We start from the raw sequence: 19891 nt of genomic DNA, 5'->3' as shown, positions 1-19891 counted from the left end.
GTGAGTTCATTTGCATTTTGTCTAAAAAGTCATTTTAATTTGTTAGGTAGAGATCCTGAGAACAATGGCTTTTTTTTTTCTCTTTATTTTTTAGACTTTCATACTAGTAAGATTCCGAACTTCTGGAAGAAACAACCTGAAAAGCAGAACAAGCAAATCTCTCAGCTTATGGGGGAGCAATACTTATCCTTCAAGACGATGAAAATGGATTCTTCTGACTGCAATATGCGAGCTTGAGGAAGTCTACTCTTCAAATCTTTACATCTCCTTTCCACTTCCATTTTCATTCTCCAAGAAAGGGATGCAAGTACCTGATTCTGGATCTTAGTTCAGAGTTGCCATTGTTCTCTTAACATTTTCCCGTTTGGATTCTGTTGGGTACTAGGGTCACAACATTGAATAAGGCAGTGTTCTTAACTCCCCAGAAGGTAAAACTAGAGTCATTCTGAGGACAATGGGAATAATAACAGGTGCTGTGAGCAATGATGGGGTCTGCTTAAACTAATTAACGGGGTGCTGGGAGGGCTGGTGCGGGGAATAGGCTGGAGAAAAGGAATCGGAATGAAGTCATGTGCCTTCATTTACATTTGAGAGGAAGGATCTAAGGCTCCCCTCCCCCGGAGTGTTGACAGAGTCCAAAGAAGGCTGCAGCTGGAAAAACGCACAGGTCAGGTTGTCCTGGGGTCCTTCAACCACTCAGTCTATTGTATTCAAATCACACAGTCCATTGTATTCGACTCTGTCTAAACAGGCAAAGATCTCTTGGAAGTGCTGTCTTGCGGGTTTAGCAACATTTTCATCAGGAGTTGAGAATGGCCTTGTTTATTGCTCGTTAGGCTCACAGACACGTGATCACACATTAGCTTTGATCGACAGCATTTCCGTGTAGAATTGCATATCCTATTTGATACTCTGCTTTACGATTTTTAGGCCACTCGCTCCCTCAGTACTAAGAGCAGTTTTCCAGCTGTCAGGAACCTCCCTTTTGCTTCCACGTGCAGCTCTGCCTCCTGCGTCCTGGCTCATAGAGTCCCCTTTCCTTCTCATCCTCTTTTGTATGGAGAATCTTTTGATCTTTTTCTTGGTTTTTTTTCCTCTAAGCAGTAACCCCTGAAGGGCTCAGTAAAGACCGAGTCAGTTTCCACAGTCAGTATCTGTTTCAGAGCCCCACCCTCTTCACTGTAGCCCAGTTTATCTTGCCTAGTGGTTCAGGGCTTTGCCTGGTGGGTGGTTTGCAAGAGTAAGAGATACCGGAGTACAGGGGGTCCTGACGATAAAAGTCCATAGAAATACAGCCTCCAGGGCTGAGGTGTGATCAAAAGCCCTTCTCCACCATCTGGGCACTACGTGCATTCAACTCTGCCCATCACTTCCTCTTTCTCTCTGAATCCATTCCCGTGTAAATTTCAGGCGTAAACTCTTTGCCCTCGCTTAACCCAGAACGCGACACAGTGACACAACCCATCCCAGCGTTGCCTGTATCCACACCATGTACAGCTTCAGCTCCCAAATTCTAAATGCCCCCTTCGAACGCCAGCTTCTGCATTTGGATTTTGCCAGTTGATCTTTGCTCATCTCACCGTCTGATCTTACTCTGCAAAACTTCTACATTTAATCCTTACTAGTCACAGCCCCAAACCTCACCATCTCCAGGATGATTTTACCTAGGATTTTAATAATTCCCGAAAGAATTAAGAATCCCCTGCATGGAAGCAGAGGACGTCTTGACATGAACTTAGGAGGGCACTGCCAATTAAAACAACTGGTGATGAAGACGGGGGGCAGACCGGAGGAAGAAGAGTGACTCATTCTTCTGAACAGCTTTGGGATAGTAATTTCTAGTAATAGGATGACATTTCTGAGAACAGGGCAACAAGATTATTTTGTCTCTTTTCCCCACTCATGATACTTTTTTTTCCTTCTCTTCTCTCTGGGGTGTTCATTCCTACATGCTCTTTACCCTAGAAACCTTTCAAGAAGCATTGAACAAGTTAGTCTTAGACGTAAATTAAAGTATTTGTCCCATCTCCATCTTTTTTTTTGTTTTGTTTTGTTTTTGCCATCAGAACTTGCCAATGGCAGCATTAGGGCTGAGGATCGGAAGCTAGTAATTTCTGGTTCCACCCAACGGCAGGAAGAGGCCAGAAAAGCTGAAGGTCCAAGACCGAAGTGGAGACGCAGCTGGCCCAGCTTTTCTCCAGCTGCTGGTTAGGCTGCAGCACAGCACTAGGAAGCTCTGCCCTAAGAAGTGGTTGTTAGTAATCACTGAACGTCACAGACTCAGAATCTTCTCTTTGAAGTGTAGTTTCTGACATTATTGAGGGCATCCAGTGACAGATACCTCATTTTTCTTGAGGTCTAATTTTCCGATTTATGAAGCTTTTTACGCAGAGATGAAATCTGACCAGCTATTTTCTGATCCCTGCCGACCCCACTGTCCTCAACATGTGAAATTATATAGAATTTCAAAATTTAAGCCTTTATGGGCAGTCTTTGCCCGAATGCCTCTAAATTTCCATATCCATAGTTGAAAACCCTCCAGATTTAAAAAAATGGGTTCCAGGTGATTCACTCTCCAACCTTCCACGACCCGTTAATCTCCGGTGGACAAATTCCAGCTCCCGGATCTCTCTCAACAGCAAGCAAAAGGATCAGAGATGGGAGTTCCCATCATGGCTCAGTGGTAATGGACCTGATAGTGTCCATGAGGACGCATGTTTGATCCCTGGCCTTGCTCGGTGGGTGAAGGATCTGGCATTGCTGTGAGCTGTGGTGTAGGTTGAAGACATGGCTCAGATCCCACGTTGCTGTGGCTGTGGTGTAGGCCGGCAGCTGCAGCTCTGATTTGATGCTTAACCTGGGGACTTCCATATGCCATGGGTGCGGCCCTAAAAAGACACACACATACACGCAAGAGATGATAAGAGGAGAACAACAACAACAAAAAAGGTCCCAAGTACAGGCTTTCTTTCACCTGCGCCTACTCACCTGAGACAGGATGCTGTCTCTGCTACCCAGGTTTTAGAGGACCTCAGCAGCACTGACCCAGGACTGGAAAGGAACCCAGATCTCCAATGAGGAGACTGGTCCCTCCTGTCTTCTGGTTAATCTCAGTGTTGCTGCTTCTCAGGCACCCTTCACGCAGTCTCACGTAGCAAAGACGTGAAGAGGGCTGTGGCTCCACTGCTACGGGAGCCTTGGGTAGTTCCTGAAGTACCCGGGTAATTATAACTCCAGGCCCTCAGGGATTCTGGCCTTTGGGAACTCCTCTGTACCTGCTTCCTTCCACCTGAAAGGCCCTCCTTAAAGGCAGGAAGATGGGAGAAGAAAAATGATTTTCTATCTTTTTTTTAAGAAGGACCTCTGATAATCCAGCCCTATACAATTAGTCTTCTGGGTTCGAGTGTCCCACATACATCCACACATGTTTAGACACTTCTGCACACCTGACACCTTCCATGGATCCAACAAGCTCAGTCAGGGGTTCTCATGGGCTTCCTGAACCTGCTGTTAGGTAGATGCACCCCAAACCATGCTACATTTTTAAAATGTATGAGCCGTTCTTCATTTCTATTCTTCAAATACTGTCCCCCTCCCATTTCTTTATTTCCTTCTGAGACTCTTCTTCAACCAAATTTACATTTTGGCTTTTTTGCTGGAAGTCTCTTAGTAATTTCTTCCTCCTTCCTTTTGGCTATTCTGACCATTACTTAATACAACCAGGATTTTTGTTGTTCAATCCAGCTCATGAATATGCTACCCAGCTGCATTTGTTAACTATTCAACTCACCCACTAAAGGCCTCATAGCAGCTGTTTTATTTTTTTAATTCATTCTTTTTATAACTGAATGTTCTGACTTTCTATTTCCAGTGTCTTCCATTAAGTCTCTGAGGGTGTTAACACTTTTATTTATCAGATAAATACTTTTTTGGTGCCTACAAGCTAAATACAACTAATTTATCTGTGACAGATATTTTGTCTTTTAGTCATTAATTCTGATTAGTTCACTGTCTTTATTTCATAGTGTTTCTTATTTAATTTTTTTTTATTCTGTACTCACATTTTCTGAAGGCATGAGTACTTTGGATAGTCAGCTACACCTAGGGATCGAAGGAGACGGATCTGAGAGCAAGTTCTAGGCTGCGAGTCCTCCAGATGAGTTAGTTCTGTGATTGCCACACCTCAGAGAAGGGCCTCATTCCTGACTGTGCTTTCATATGGTTTCCTACAACCTGGGCAAACCAGCCCTGCGGTTAATCGCCCGTTACCCCTGCTCCAGCACTGCTCCCTTCAGCATCTGCTCCTAAATAAAGTTACCTGGACCCCAGCTGGAACCGCAGGGGGCCTGCTCTGCGCTTGCAAATAACACGCCATGAGCATCGCTCTGCAGCCTCCTTCCCACCCAGTGGTTTCAGGATGGTACCAGCTGTTTCAGGACAGTACCGTGTTTCTTCATGGGATTGCATGGGAGAAATAAAGACCCCATAAGTCTATCCTCTTGTCTAGTTTCCTCGGGTGCTGATCCTCTCCTGCTTTAGGCGGCAGGGACCTAACCAACCCTGACTTCGAAAGGTTCATACAGGTTTTGCGGTAGCTTCTGACATCACAGGATGCTCAGAGTCTGGGGCAAGGGGCAGGCTGCACTTTGTTAGATGCTTTTTCTGTATATATTGAGGTGATCACATGGGCTTTTGCTTGTTTGTTACTGTATCAAAATACACCAATTGATATTTAAATGTTAAACCAACTGTGTATTCCTGGGATAGACCAAACTGGATCTTGTCCAGTTTGAAATATCAAATGTTTGTATACTATTTAATTTTTTGGACCTATATCTTTGAGGGATAGCTCTTTATTATCTTTGTATGTAATGTATTGGTCTGTTTTTGGTATAAAAGTTTCTTACAGCATGAGTTCTTCTTCATTTTCTTCATTTTCTGGAAAAGTCTGTGAGGAATTGGTGCTATTTCTTCTGAACCCAAAATACATACAACATGACTTCTTTTATGTAAAATTCTAGAATATAGACGCTAATGAACACTTTCAAGGGACCAATGCTTGCTTAAGGCAAGAAACAGCGTAAGAAATCAACTTCAGGGGAGTTCCCATCACAGTGCAGCAGAAATGAGCCTGACTAGTGTCCATGAGGATACAGGTTCAATCCCTGGCCTCGCTCAGTGGGTTAAGGATCCAGCACCACCGTGAGCTTCGGTGTAGGTTGCAGGTGAGGCTTGGATCCTGTGTTGCTGTGGCTGTGGTGTAGGCCAGCAGCTGTGGCTCCGATTGGAGCCCTACCTAACCTGAGAGCTTCCATATACTGCAGATGCAGCCCTGAAAAGCAAAAAACAAACAAACAAACAAAAACCCAAAATGAAAAACAGAGACACGTCAGGTGGGCACAGCGGGAAATTTTTTCAGTAATGGAACTAGCCTTTTAAAATTTTTTTGGTGGTTGTTAATATGGTACACACTTTATAAAATCTCATTACACCATATGCACCTTATTGGCTTTTTTTCTCCAATTTTCTATCCCTGCTGGAAAGCTCAGATGCACCCTACTGTGTATAAACTATACCTTAATAAAATTTATAGAAAAACTACATACAAAACCAACAAAAATGAAGAAATAGGGATGCCAATTTATATTTGATCAAGCTAAACATTAAGATATTATCATACAATTACCATTGTTTTTAAAAACGGACATTTTAACGCTCAAAAGAGGATGATCAGAAGTCTCAGAATTAAAAAATTCTTTGCATCCTATATACTAGTATTTCTGCCATTCTTAGTATTTTTCGGACGCACAGACCTTTGAAAACTTTGTCAGAGAGAGCCAGCAATTCATTGTGGGGCATCTGGGTCCCCTGAGTACGAAGGCACAGCAGCCGAGAGGCACCGTAGAGATTCAAACCCAGCTCCGTTTGACTCTGCAGAAGACATCGCTGGTGTCTGGCCTTGGATGTTCACCCTTCCCCCACAGACCAACAGTGTTCGCTCAGAATTACCCATGAGTCTTTGCTGGGGTACCTGCTCTGGCCTCAGAGACGGCCTTGGTCTGAGCCCAGTGCGTTCAGGAAGCGCAGGCTTGTCAATTTCTACGAGAACCGTCCTCAAGCAATGATTGGCAGGACTTGGGTACCCCAGCCTTCCTGCCCTCAAATGAATAACCTGAGTTTCTAATCAGTCTCCCATGTGCTTCCAGAGGGACGGAGCTAGTTGTTTACAGCAATAACTTCCTCATGATGCCTCTGTCTTGTCCCTGAAACTAACTCCCCATCATGAGCAAGACGATCAGTCTTAACCAGTGCTGCCCCCCCGCTGGCGGAATGGCACAAAGACCAAGGGGTGCAAGGTAGTGGCCCACAAACACACCCCCATTTAATTCACCAGCACAGTCCTTGAATAAAGCATGGCTATGGCAGATAAAGTTGAAAACAAGTAAATTTTACTACGACGAAGCCCCAGGGATAACTGGTGTGCCAGATGTGGCATCTTTAATAATAAAAGGGACGAGGTTTCTAGCATTTACTAGACAGATATTTTTCTGCTGATGTGGTCTCTCCGGTCGAATTCTAGCAATAGAATAGATCAAAAGGAGTTTCCATTCAGGGGGGGTAGGCAGCAGTCACACGCAAAGACTTTCCCAGGGCTGAAGTCATTTTTGCTCCTCGTCACAACGTAGGTGGAAAGAACCTTGACGGTTTCGATGCTTCACGTCGCACGTGGCTGAGCCATACTAACCGGAGTGGTTAAGCAGAGCGCGCCAAGGTCCCTGGATTCTCTGATAGGACACCTGCATATGGTGAAAGTGAAAGTCTCAGGGAGATTCAGGAGCTTTTGCCACATTAAGCACTTTACATTTCCAGTGATTGGGAACATTCTGCCATCACTCCTGTGTCAAAGGGCAACTTATTGTACCTTGCACCTCCTACCATTAAGGAAGAGGCCTCTCTGGATTTTGGAGACTGCTCACAACACCCTCGGGGATTCAGCCCTCTTGGGGGTTCTAATTGGATCCATGGTCTATAGACCAGGTGAGACTGAAGATTTGATTGGGACCAAGCGTAAGGGAGAGCCCTGCACTGGGTTTAGGATGACATTCAAGCACCCTTGCTTCTCAGAACATAGGATTTGCAGATACAAAGTCTCTCCTGGTATTTTTGGTAAATAAAAACCTGGGCGGAGTCTCTGGCAAGTTGTCATATTAGAGTCTCAGAATCAACCTACAGTATGTGCAGCAGAGAACAAACCAGCCACCATTCAAAACACAGCTTGGGTTACCTGAAGCACGAAGCAGTAGAGTTGTTCAGGGAGAGCTGTGACCCATCCTAGCATGACGACTGCATTCTGGGGATTGCCTGGAGCAGCCACAGAGGACACAATTTACGTTACAGAACCTGTTGTCCAGACATCATTTCACCTCCCTCATTTGCATGAATGCATTCCCCTCTCCTCACATCACCAGCCTCCAGGAGGCCCCCCATGACCAGATAAAACAGGGAGGTCAGAGTTCGGGACCAGTAATGAATGAGCGAGGTCACCACATGGAAGCAAAAATGGGCTGTTGTCGCATTACAGCCTTAGTCATGGGTGAGCCACAAAGATGGAGACAGAGCTGCAAGCAAGGCATGTCGTCATCATCTTGGTATAAAGAGAGAGTCAGCAAGACTTGAAAATCAGAGGCACAGAGCTTGGGAAAGGAGCATGTGAATGCTTCCTGGGATTTGGCATAAAGCACACAGACCTCGCATGTCAGGGAAGGAAACAGGAGACAATAACTGGGCAGTTAGAAAGAGTGACTTCTAAAAGTGCTGACGGCATGTGAGTGAAATCAAGAAGGGGCAGGAAAGGAGGGAGGTGAAGACCAATGAAAAACACTGGACCACCTGCAGGAGCAGGAAGGTATCTTCTTGTCTTAAATCCTTCCTTAGACATTGTCACAGGCCACTATCTTGAAGAGGTAGTGACAGATCAGAGCCAGTATCGCGGGGAACGAGAAGATCTGACAGTGCGGGGGGGTGGGGGGGGAGGGGGCTGTAGCCCGTGATCTTGGTGCCCCGTCCCTCCTGCGCTGTCCTCCTTAAACACCCCCGAGGTTCTAATGCAAACACCTGGGGCTCTACCTGGGTGCGCCCTCTAGCGGTGGGAGTGGGGTAGTTTCCTCGTGGGACATGGCCAGTGCCAAGAGATTAAAGACTTGAGAAACGGTTTTTAAACAATGATGGATAGAATTAAGACAAGAGCTTTCCAATGCTTTTGGGTCTGTCCACTCTCACAGCTATATCCTGATGCATTCTGGTGGCTGTCATTTTAATAACTGTGCCAGAAGCAAATTATGCTGCATAGGATCCCTGCGTATGTGCTGGAGAGCTATCTGATATTCTTGGGGTCTCACTGGATTCAAAATTTACCTCTATTGCTCTTGAGGTATGTGGATCACTAGGGAGAACTACAGGATGACCAGAGGCCAGAATTGGGAGAATATTAATAATTTAAGACAGTATGTGATGAGGAAACGGGTTCTTTTTCCAGCTGTCTTCTTCCAAAGAGTTGCACAGATCCACTTGTCTCCCCGGTAGAAAAAATTTTTATCTATAAATAATACATAACATAACTTATTATCATCATCACACAATCTCCTGGCACTAAAGTTTCCATCTATCTTTTTAGCTTCCTTGTTGAACTGATGACTTCTTTTAGATTTCAAATTCCAAAATGGTCTGATAGGAATAGAATAACAGCTAAACCTGTTAAATCCAGCCAGTCTCTGACGACTCTGGCAAGTTTAGCCTGTTGGGAAACACGAGGTTAAATCATACACATGCAATACACCTGTACAGTGAGTCAGTGACCACAGATGTGTGGTCAGGGTGGGAAGATAGTAATTAATGTCTCCAGTAAATCTTTTTTTTCCCCTTAAATTTGGTTCAGAAAGTCAGTTGAGCTAAAGCACATAGTGCTTGAGCCAGTTTAGAATACATGCCTTGCACTAGACTTTTAGTTCTCCTTCTAGATGAATCCAAAGAAGAATACCTACATATGTGTGCATATACACACCCTGTACAGACACATAAAAGCATATAAATATGTATATATACACACACAGGTACACATATGCGTATTTATATTTATATATCCTGTTATCATATATCAGCATGATTGGGACGGCTGAGCATCAAATCTTTAGGGTTAAGAATTCTTAGGACTTGCATTCGAATTTGCTTTGTCCTGACCCCGTAGATAATGGGGTTGAGAGCGGGTGGAGCAACCATGTAGAGATTGGCCAGAAAGATGTGAAGATAGCCTGGGATGCTATGACCAAAGCGATGGGTTAGAAAAGAGAAAAATGCTGGGACGTAGAAGATGAGCATGACACAGAGGTGGGAGCCGCAGGTGTGGAGAGCCTTGGATCGGGCCTTCCACGAGGGCAGATGAAGCACTGTGCGGAGTATCTTCCCGTAGGAGAAACCAATTATGACAAGGTCCACGAACCCCACAGAAAAGGCTACCATCCCAAACACATGATTGGCCCTGATGCTGGCACAGGAAAGACGGGCAATACCCATGTGCTCGCAGTAGGTGTGGGGGATGATCCGGGCCCCGCAGAATGACAGGAGCAAGAGGAGAAACACGAAAGGGATAACGAAGAGGAAAGATCGCACTATGGTGACGGCGCCGAGAATGGCCACCGCCTTGTTGGTGAGGATCGCGGTGTATCTCAGGGGGTTGCCAATGGCAACGTAGCGGTCTACGGCCATGACCGTCAGGATCCCGGACTCCAGGCCTGTGCACAGATGAACCACAAACATCTGTGCAAGACAAGCCCCAAAGAGGATTTCCCTGGAATTGAACCAGAAGATGCCCAGCATCTTGGGGATGGTGGCAGTGGACAAGCTGAGGTCCGTGCAGGCCAGCATGGCCAGGAAGTAGAACATGGGCTGATGGAGACCAGGCTCAGCCTGGATTACAAAGAGGATAGCAACGTTCCCCAGGAGGGCAATCAGATATACGGCGCAAAAGGGGAAACCAATCCAGAGGTGAACATGTTCCAGGCCTGGAATCCCCAGAAGGATAAAGGAGGAAGGATGGAACTGGGTGGAGTTGTGTGATGAGCCGTCCTCATGGTCACTGGACAGCTTTCCCACACTTTTAAGATGCCAATCCCATGCACGTCCTTCTCTCAGGTCACGGAGATACATGGCATCCCGTGGCCTCAATACTCAGGAGACGCTCCTGGAGGGGAAAGGGATAGAAGATTTTGAAAGCTCCCAATACAGAACTCACCAGATTCTTGATATTCTTTTTTTTCCTTGTCCAGGACACATCCCAAACTCGATGCTCAGCTGCACTCCCAGGAATGATATAAACTGCACTTACCTTTTAGAGGGACTTCTGCAGTGTCACCATGGAGAGTGGATTGAAGAGGCAGGTTAGAGTGTGAAGTAAGCTGAGTGAGCGCTGGTGCCAACCGGATCTAGATAAATGGTAAAGGAGAGGGCAGGGTGGTGGCAAACGGGAGTGAACTATGTTTGATGTGATTTAGGAATGAAACAGAGGAATAGGTCTCGCTTAATTTCCAGGGTTCACTCTTGGGCAAAGGGGTGATTATTGCGCTCTTCACGGAGAGGGAGAAGAACCATAAACAAGAGAGCTTCATTTGTTTACTTTAGGCGATGCGTGTAGGTGTTGACATCAGTTCTGAAATATGTAGATGGGAGTTCATGCTGAATCAAGACAAGAGTCTCAGCAGGAAGAATATTAGTTGAGCTCCCAGTTTTAGGGCATCCGTGATTTAATAAAGCACGAGAAAATTGCATGCACGTGACCCCACAGGATCCCTATTGTGATTAAGATTATTATATTTTGGTCTTTTTCCATGTTCAAAATATGTGCAAGGTCCAGAGAGCTATATTGGGAGGATTAGCACAACATTGCTGACTCGCGTTATGTTCTGAATCTCCAAAAGTAACCAAGGAAGCAAGAAGTAGAGAAAAGAGCCTGTCTCAGAGATGACAAATCAGATGTCTCCGGGGGGGGGAAGGGTCTCATACTTTTGTTACACTGGCCTTCATGGATCTCTTTATATATTTAGTTTTCTGCCTTTCCACTGTACTAAGATTTATGATAAAATATTGAGTAGTTCAACTAAATAAGAAGTAGGTTGGATATTGTCTATGGGAACTAACGCGTGGACATATTTTAGATGGACATTATTCTGTTTCGCTCACTTGTTGTATTCCTTTCCTCCCTAAGCTACCATTACAGGTTGAGATCCGAATTAGTGCTCAACATTGGATTTCATTTTATTTTCTTTTATTTTCTTTTAGGGGGCTGCGCCTGTGGCATATGCATGTTCCCAGGTTAGGCGTTGAATCTGAGCTGCAGCTGCCAGCCTACACCACAGCCACAGCCACACCAGATCTAAGCCACATCTGCAAGCTACACCACAGCTCACAGCAACGCTGGATCCTTAACCCAGTGAGCGAGGCCAGGGATCAAATCCGCATCCTCATGGATACCAGCTGGGTTCATTATCGCTGAGCCACAAGGGGAGCTCCAACACTGGGTTTTAAAGATCCCAGTTTAATTGGACCTTACAGCACCAAGAAGGGTGTAGTTACGTCCATTACTGACCTCTCTCACGTTCTGCACCCCAAATCCCTCCTTTGATCTCCGTGTCTGCGTGTTCTCCCTCAGAATGGATGTTAGTCCATGGAAATTATGGTTGTGCTTCCTCTTAGATCATTCCTCGGCTGCTGCTATTCCTTACCCCCAGCAGCTCCGTTGCCTGTTTAGTGGAAAACCTGAGAAGTCAAATTCTGTTTCAAAGTGTCATTGACATAAGCAGGACACAAGCCAACAGCAGTGTCGCATTTCTTTTTCTGCTCTCCTGCCACGATAGATGGGCACTGGCTCTTCACTAGTTTGTCTCCCAAACATCAGAACCAGTGGTTTACTTCTCCTGGACATACATACCCCCACATCAGTTGATTTTAAAGGTCTAATTCTTATGGGTGTCAATGTCTTGTTCTCTATGTTAAAGTAAAATTTATTCACACGGAGATTTAAAACATTTATATGATCATTAATGATCGCCCTAGGAAAATTTGTTCATTTCACTTCTTTTTTCCCCCCTGTGTTTATTTGGCATCTATAAGCAGTGATGGTTGCTCTTACTTTCTTACTTTGAGTTGGAAAGGAACCCTTCATTAATTTTAAGACATTTTCTTTTGCGTGTTCCCATCAGCCAAGCACAACCTTTGCAAAGGGGAAATAATATATTGACGCTGAGAGTTACGTAAAAAAGGAATGCTGTGGTTGGAACAAGGATACCCCAAGACACCTAAGAAGGATATAAAACCCTAAGGGAAGCAGGACTTGAATGTTACTTAATTGAACCTTAGCTACAAAAAGAATGAAAGTCGCACAGTTGGGGAAGGGTTGTTTAATGATATAAACACAGGAAGGAGAGCAACAGATCATATATGTCCACCCATACCTGGGTATTGAAAGTACACTTTCTTGGTCTCAAAACCGTGCTCCATTTAATGCAGGCGTGCTGATGTGGATCCTGCTTGTTTAGCTATGTTCTGAGATGAACATTTTGACAACATTGTTCTTGTACAAATGTTTAGTGAGCATCCGGTTACCGGGGGTGAAAATACTCAGCTAGCAAACATGGTGCCTTGGTGCAGAGATCTAGCTTTCGGTAACTCGAATTTTGAAAGTTGATTCCTTTTAGATGGGCTCGAAGCGTGCTCATGCTAGACAGACACGGGTCTAAGCCAAGGTGACCAGCAATCACTGCCTCACACAACGTTTGGCAGGGAGTGGCTGAACCTACTCCTTCTGAGCCTGGCCATGTTGAAGGCTTTGAACAAATCCATTTTGTCAAAAAGCTCTAGAAATCCATGAAACCCCTACCAATTTTGCTTTCCTGGGAAGTCTGTGGGCACACGCCGCTCTTTCCCAGCATGCACCTCGGGGTTTTTCTCTCCTGTACTTTCTTCTATGCTACTTAGAAATTACAGTTTTACTGACATCACTCTGTCATTCATTTCCATCTGAATTACTCCTTTTCTGTGTTAAGTGACATTTAGAAAAGCCTCAGAAATGAAAATCTAGAGCACAGCAGGAAACTTTCAAGTGGTAGAAAAGCTGTTAACAGATGGTACCAAAACTGAGGGTTCTGAAGGTTAAACATATTTGGAGAAAGTAGAGTGAACAAAATTGAAAAGATTGTTTTCAGTAGGTCTTATTATAGCCTTTACATATACAAATATAAGTGTTCAGACGCTAAGAAATGGAATTTCTGTGATTAAAATATTAAATCATAAACTACATGGAAATAGAGTATTAAAATAATTAAAATGAATTCACAGCAGCATATCCTTAACTTATGATAACAGGAAATCCATTTAATTAAACAGCTAAAGTTTAATTAGCTGCGAGCAGAACAGTGTTATTCTAATGGGAAGCATGTATGTCTTAGGTTCTCTGACTCTTTCTGAGATGTAAATGTTTCAATATTTATTTAATTTTTATTATTGACTTTGTCGATGGTGTTGCTGGATGTGGAAATAGCTAAGGTGTATGGTGGTCATAAAGACACAGTCCTGGAGTTCCCGTCATGGCGCAGTGGTTAACAAATCCGACTAGGAACCATGAGGTTGCAGGTTCGATCCCTGGCCTCACTCAGTGGGTTAAGGATCCTGCGTTGCTGTGGCTGTTGTGTAGGCTGGCGGCTACAGCTCCGATTAGACTCCCGGCCTGAGAACCTCCATGTGCTGCAGGTGTGGCCCTAGAAAAGGCAAAAAGACTAAAATAAAATAAAGAAACAGTCCTTTTTTCCCCTACTCTTGCATTCTAAGTTAGCAAGAAAGACAATAGACATACAGAAATAATGAACTTATGCCAGACAATGACAGGTGTTATACAAATAAAATTAAAATAGAATTAAAAATCAACAATAATAATAGAAACAAACCAACTTAGAAGAGAAAAAGACTGAACAGACCCTTCTGTAGAAGGTACCCAAATGGTCACTAGCAAATGAAAAGGTATTCAACATCATTAGTCATCAGGGAAATAAAAAATCATATCATAAAGTGATTCCTTTTGATACTCCTTGAATAGCCAAGGGAAAAGTGATTGATATTATCATGTATTAAAGACTATATGAAATAATGAAAACTCTCATACATTATTAATAGGCATGTGAAAGGTACAACTACTTTTGAAAGCTTTTTGGCATATTTCTTAGGAAGTTAAAAATAAATCTTCACTATTATTCAACAACTCCACTCCTAGATATTTATGAAAGGGAATTAATATCCAGTGGACATACCAAATAGACAATTAGATATATATCCCTGAAGCTCAGGTAAAGGACATGGTTGGTTATAGGTATCTGGGAGTTGTCAGTGTATCACATGCTCGATACATTTAATCTGTGTTTGTATATATGGGTGGGAAAATGAAGAGGAAAAACTATTAAACAATAAGTAGCAATAAATATTCTAATTTGTTTTTCTTCTGCACCAATATTTTATGGTCTAGCATTGATAATATAAATCATACAGGAATACAGTTGGTAGTTCAACTCAATTTGAATTTTGTGTGTGTGCACACGCTCATGCCTCTGTGTGTGTGCACGTGTGAGACAGAAAGAGGGAATATGAGGAAAAGAATTATACTATCACTAGTCGCTATGTGTAGGGTGTAGCTGAATTGCATATGACTGTACTCTATCTATTCATAAAAATTAGGAATGCTCTATGCCACTCTTTCCCTCTCTATTCTCAACATCAATTAAGTATAATTTTCTCTATCCTACCCCATTCTTCCAAAGACCTTGTAATTAACGCTTCTAAGTTATCTTACTGTTTCCATTATGTCTTCCTTGGTCCTGATTTCTCTGTCTTGAGTTTCTACCAGAGTTCCATTACTCAGCGGGGAGCCAACTTACCAACTGTTTTAGCAGCTCTTCAACTCAAAAGGGTCCCTTGTTCTGATGCTACAACCTCTGGGCTTTGCAGAGTGATAATTTTAGTGAGTAAGAATTTATAGTAAGATATTATTCTTCCCAGATGTATTTGCCCCTCGGGGCTCTCAAGGTCCTGGATGATGGGAAAAGGGTGTTTCTGGGTTACCAGGATAAACCTGATTCCTTCCCCGGTGTTAGTTTAGGCTTTCGTCCAATCATGGCTTTACATTGTACATGGGTTTTAACTGCCTTAGAAGGTGTCAGAAGAGGTCACTCTATAGGAGCAATACAATTGTAGTCAGAACAGGACTTTTTCAAGTCCCTGCAACAGACTCGAGAATATCAAGAGTAGGAAGAACTTACTTTTTTATTTAATCAGAAATGAGGCTCAGAAAACTCATGGGACAGGAACAGGTCATAGCCAATTGATGCCAGAGAAGAAACTTAAATCAGATTCCATTGAATTCCTAACCCAGGACTCTTTCTGATGAATGCTTCTGAGTATCCTTTTTGTTCATAAGTTTGTACAGATTTGCACTCAAAGTCGTGTTACCAAGTACTAGAATAATAATGAGGCAGGGATTGCTGGTTAGACCGTTTCCTACAAAGTTCTAGCTTAAACATCCTTGATAAGTCCTAGCCCAGTGCTAGTATTTACGGTGTTCAGAAAGCCAGTGGTGAAGTCCTCGTCCAAGCCTGAAGGCCTGAGGACCAGGAGCTCTGATGGTGTAAGTTCCAGTCTGAGGGTAGGAGATGCTGGGTGTCCAGCTCAAGCAGACAGTAAGAGAGAGAATTTCCCCTGGTTTCATCTTCATTCTATTCAGGTCCTCAGTGGATTGGATGGTACCCACCTGCACTGGGAAAAACAACCTGCTTTCCTCCATCTGCCAATTCAGATGTTAGTATCTTTCAGAAACATCCTCATTGACACCCCAGAAACGATGCTCAACCAAACACCTTGTGGCCCAGTCAAGCTGACACATGAAGTCAACCATCACACTGCGCAGAATGAAGAAATTAGGGAAAGAAACTTCAAGATCTTAAATCTGTCGCATACTGATTAACAATTGCTCCAGCACTTAAATACTGAATAGAAAATCCCTTGCAGTATCTCACTTGCCGTACATCAGGTCACGATATAACTATGTCTCTTTACTTCTACTCCCCACTCCAACCACTGCTTTATTGGCCAATATCACACCAGCCTAATCCTTGAAGTATGTGGTAAAGTCTTGTTTGTGTTTTGGGTTCTTTGCATCACCACTTGAAAATCAGCATTTGAAAATCAGCCTGCCAATTTCCACCAAAAAAATCTGTTGTCAATTTTGTTGAAATTTCACTAAATCTATTTATCAATTTGGGGAGAAAACACCATCGCATTACTGAAACTGCCAGTCCACAAACATGACATACATCCTGATTTATCTAAGTATTAAAATTTTTTTTTCTCAGTAATGTTTTCTGGTTTCAATGTAGACAACTTGGTCATCTTTATTCCCAGGTATTTGATATTTTTGATGCCATTAAAATGGTACTGAGTTGTGAATTTTATTTTTCATTTTTTTGTAAAGTATGGAAATATAATTGATTTTATGTATTGACTTTCTATGCAGCAATTTAATAAAATTTGCTTATAAATTCAAATATTCTTTTTAGTGGTGCCTTTGGATTTTCTATCTACAGAATGCCGTTATCTGCGAATAATGATGTATTTATTTCTTCCTTCCAGTCTTTACACCGTGTTTCCTTTTTGCTCGGCATTTATTATTTCCCCACTGAGTAGGATATGGGCCATAACATATTTTTCAGCCGTAAGAGAGAACAATATCCCGTCATTTGTGACAACATGGTTGGAACTTGAGGGCATTGTGCTAAGTGATATAAGTCAGAGAAGGACAAATACTGTGTGTTTTCACTGACATGGGACTAAAAACCAAAACAAACCAAACTTATAGAAACAGACAAGTGGTTGGTTCTTGTCAGAGGGGAGGGGGGGACCGTGGCGGAAATTGGGGAATGTAGTCAAATGATGCCAACTTCCAGTTGTAAAATAAGTAGGCTCTGGGCTGTAATGTACAGCACGGTGACTATATTTCACAGCTGTGTGTTGTGTACTTGAAGGTTGCTAAGAGACTAGATCCTAAAAAATCTAACCACAAGAAACATTTCTAATGATATGAGGTGAAGGATGTTAAATGTATCAGTAAACTTACCATCCCACAATATACATGGCTCACATCTTAATGTTGTTCACTTTAATGTGACATGTCAATGTAAAAAATGGAAATAAAATAAATCCACATTAAAATGAGCAAAGTGATTTAAAAAGCATTATGTTACTACATAGAGCAGGAGGGTCTCTCTATAACAACCATGTTGGGACTTGTTTATGAGTGTATGATTATTCTGTGATTCAAGCTTTATAGATCATCTCCTACTGGCTCTAAACTTCTGGGCATCAAATTATTTATTTATTTATTTGTCTTTTTGCTATTTCTTGGGCCGCTCCTGCGGCATATGGAGGTTCCCAGGCTAGGGGTTGAATCGGAGCTGTGGCCACCAGCCTACGCCAGAGCCACAGCAACGCAGGATCTGAGCCGCGTCTGCAACCTACACCACAGCTCACGGCAACGCCGGATCGTTAACCCACTGAGCAAGGGCAGGGATCGAACCCGCAACCTCATGGTTCCTAGTCGGATTCGTTAACCACTGAGCCACGATGGGAATTCCTGGGCATCAAATTAATATTTATAATGTATCTACTATAGGTGCCAGACACCAAGCTTGAGCCAGGAGTATGAGAAGCTTGGGAAGCTGTCACACAGGTGATGTTGTCACACACCCAAAGTTGGGACCTGTAGTTCAGGCTTCAGGAACCCAAGAGACATTCAGTTGCTGTGACCCTAGAAGTCATTTTCTCCTCTGAGCTTCTGTTTCTTCATCTAGGGGCAACAGAAAACCTTTGCAGGCCAAATGCATAGGTAAAGTAAGACTGCCTATAAAGTGTATGGCACATGATAGGTATTCATGCAATAGGAACTCTGTGGAATGGAGAAATTAGAAGGGCTGAAAGAAAAAGACAGAGCTCAGCCACCGCAATCCCTTGACCTTTGATGAGACAATGTTGCAAAATGTGATATAATAGACCCTACAGAAGGTTCTTTCAAAATCATCACTTTAAAAACGCATTCATGCAGTGGCATTTATATCTCCCAATATGCAAAAGAATATGTCTAGTCACAAGAAAGACATGCTGAAACTATGTTCTCATCATAAGAAAAAAAATAACTATGAAAAATGATAGATGTTAACCAAACATATTGCGGTTATCATTTTAGAGTATCGCATATATCAAATTGCTATGTTGTATACCTTAAACCAATACTATGTTATATGTCAATTATATCCCAGTAAAACTAGAAAAAATAAAATGATGTACAAAAGGAAAAATACGAGTGGAAATATTACATTTCAGTCAAGTCATTCAGCAAATGTAAGTTTCAATATAAAAGTAAGTAGGATAGACCAACTGGGAAATTTCTTCAAATGAGTAAAAATGATGGGCTTGAACCTCTTAATTTTCACCTTCAAAAGAGACAGGTTGCTGGTATAAAATAATCCTTGGAAACATTGGACTACTGTGTGGCATCATTAAGACGGGGATTGCCAAACGGTTTGATTATCTATGAAAATCAAACCCTACGCCTTCCATGTCTGGAAAACTGTTGACAGCTGTACCAGCCACTCAGGACAGAAGCTAAAGCAAACAGGGAAGCAGAAGGAATGAACAGGGCAGCTGATTTGTGACTAGGATGAGCAAGTCAGAGTTAGATAGGGATGGTGCCTGTGATATGATTGAAAGTTCTAAGTCCCTTACAGGTGGGTAAGATGGGATAAAGTGAAGATTATAAAGTCATGAAGATGAAGATGATGAAGAAAAGAACATATAACAGTTCAAACAATCCAACTTCTTCCTAGGACAGACATCCCTAAATGTCGTCATTCTCCTTTACAAACAAAAAATGGAAGAAGAATTTCAGCAGAGAGAAGGGAAAAAAATAGGAAATGCTGCACCTGCAGAAAATCTTAATAGGTTCTGGGAGGATCCAAGGAGCCAGAAGATGGCACGTATGCCACAGGTGTCAGAGAAGAGAGTCAAGGATGTTCAGGGGAAAGCTGACAACATCAACAGCCAAAGTTCTGGAGTAAACGTCTATACTTCATCCCAATCAACCCTTCAAAACAAAAAAGCCACATAGGGCTCTGCCAGGCTGAGTCAGGAGACAAGCAAGGAATCCAGGTCTTTTACAATTCAGGGGACAGGCAGACCTCTGTAAGGCTATCATATACATTTTGTTTCTTTAATGGTCAAATAAGCTTACTCTAATCCAGGTCCATTTGGCTAAGGCTTGGCAAGACTTTCTTTAAGGATTTGGTGAGGGAAAATTCTCAAATAACCACAGAATCCAGGAAAGGGAGGTTTCTGTTGAAGCAATAGGAAACAAAGATTCACAGAAAAATGCTTTCGTGGTTGTCAGAGATGTGAAGAATAAGGAGAATCCAAACTTGTTCAGGAATTAAGGTGAAAAAAATTTCCAGCATCCAACTATTCCATATGTTTATTAACAGTCCAAGAGGTGGATCTGCTCTGAGGTAACTCTTTTTTTTTTTCTTTTTGAGGTGATATCTCACTGTATATATTTTTTAAAAAAAATTTTTAATGGTCTTTATTTTTTCCATTACGGTTGGTTTACAGTGTTGTCACAATTTCTGCTGTAGAGCAAAGTGACCCAGCCACACATATATATATCTTCTTTTCTCACATTATCCTCCATCGTGTTCCACCATAAGTGACCAGATATAGTTCCCTGTGCTATACAGCAGGATTGCGCTGAGGTAAC

At 42.7% G+C, this 19891-nt stretch overlaps 1 protein-coding gene across 1 annotated transcript; it reads right to left on the bottom strand.

Annotated features, from left to right (window-relative positions):
• Positions 9148–10203, bottom strand: LOC110262325 (olfactory receptor 52E5-like). Its single transcript, XM_021102721.1, has one exon. It carries the CDS (start codon positions 10201–10203, stop codon positions 9148–9150), a length of 1056 nt encoding a protein of 351 aa, XP_020958380.1.

The sequence above is a fragment of the Sus scrofa genome, chromosome 9 (assembly GCF_000003025.6).
Source record: "Sus scrofa isolate TJ Tabasco breed Duroc chromosome 9, Sscrofa11.1, whole genome shotgun sequence".
Classification (NCBI taxonomy): Eukaryota; Metazoa; Chordata; class Mammalia; order Artiodactyla; family Suidae; genus Sus; species Sus scrofa.
Note: the sequence above shows the minus strand (reverse complement) of the source record. Positions and strands in the feature narration are given on the sequence as shown.

Coding starts and splice junctions, on each gene's coding strand:
- LOC110262325 (XM_021102721.1), bottom strand. CDS start 10,203: ATGTATCTCCGTGACCTGAGAGAAGGACGTGCATGGGATTGGCATCTT.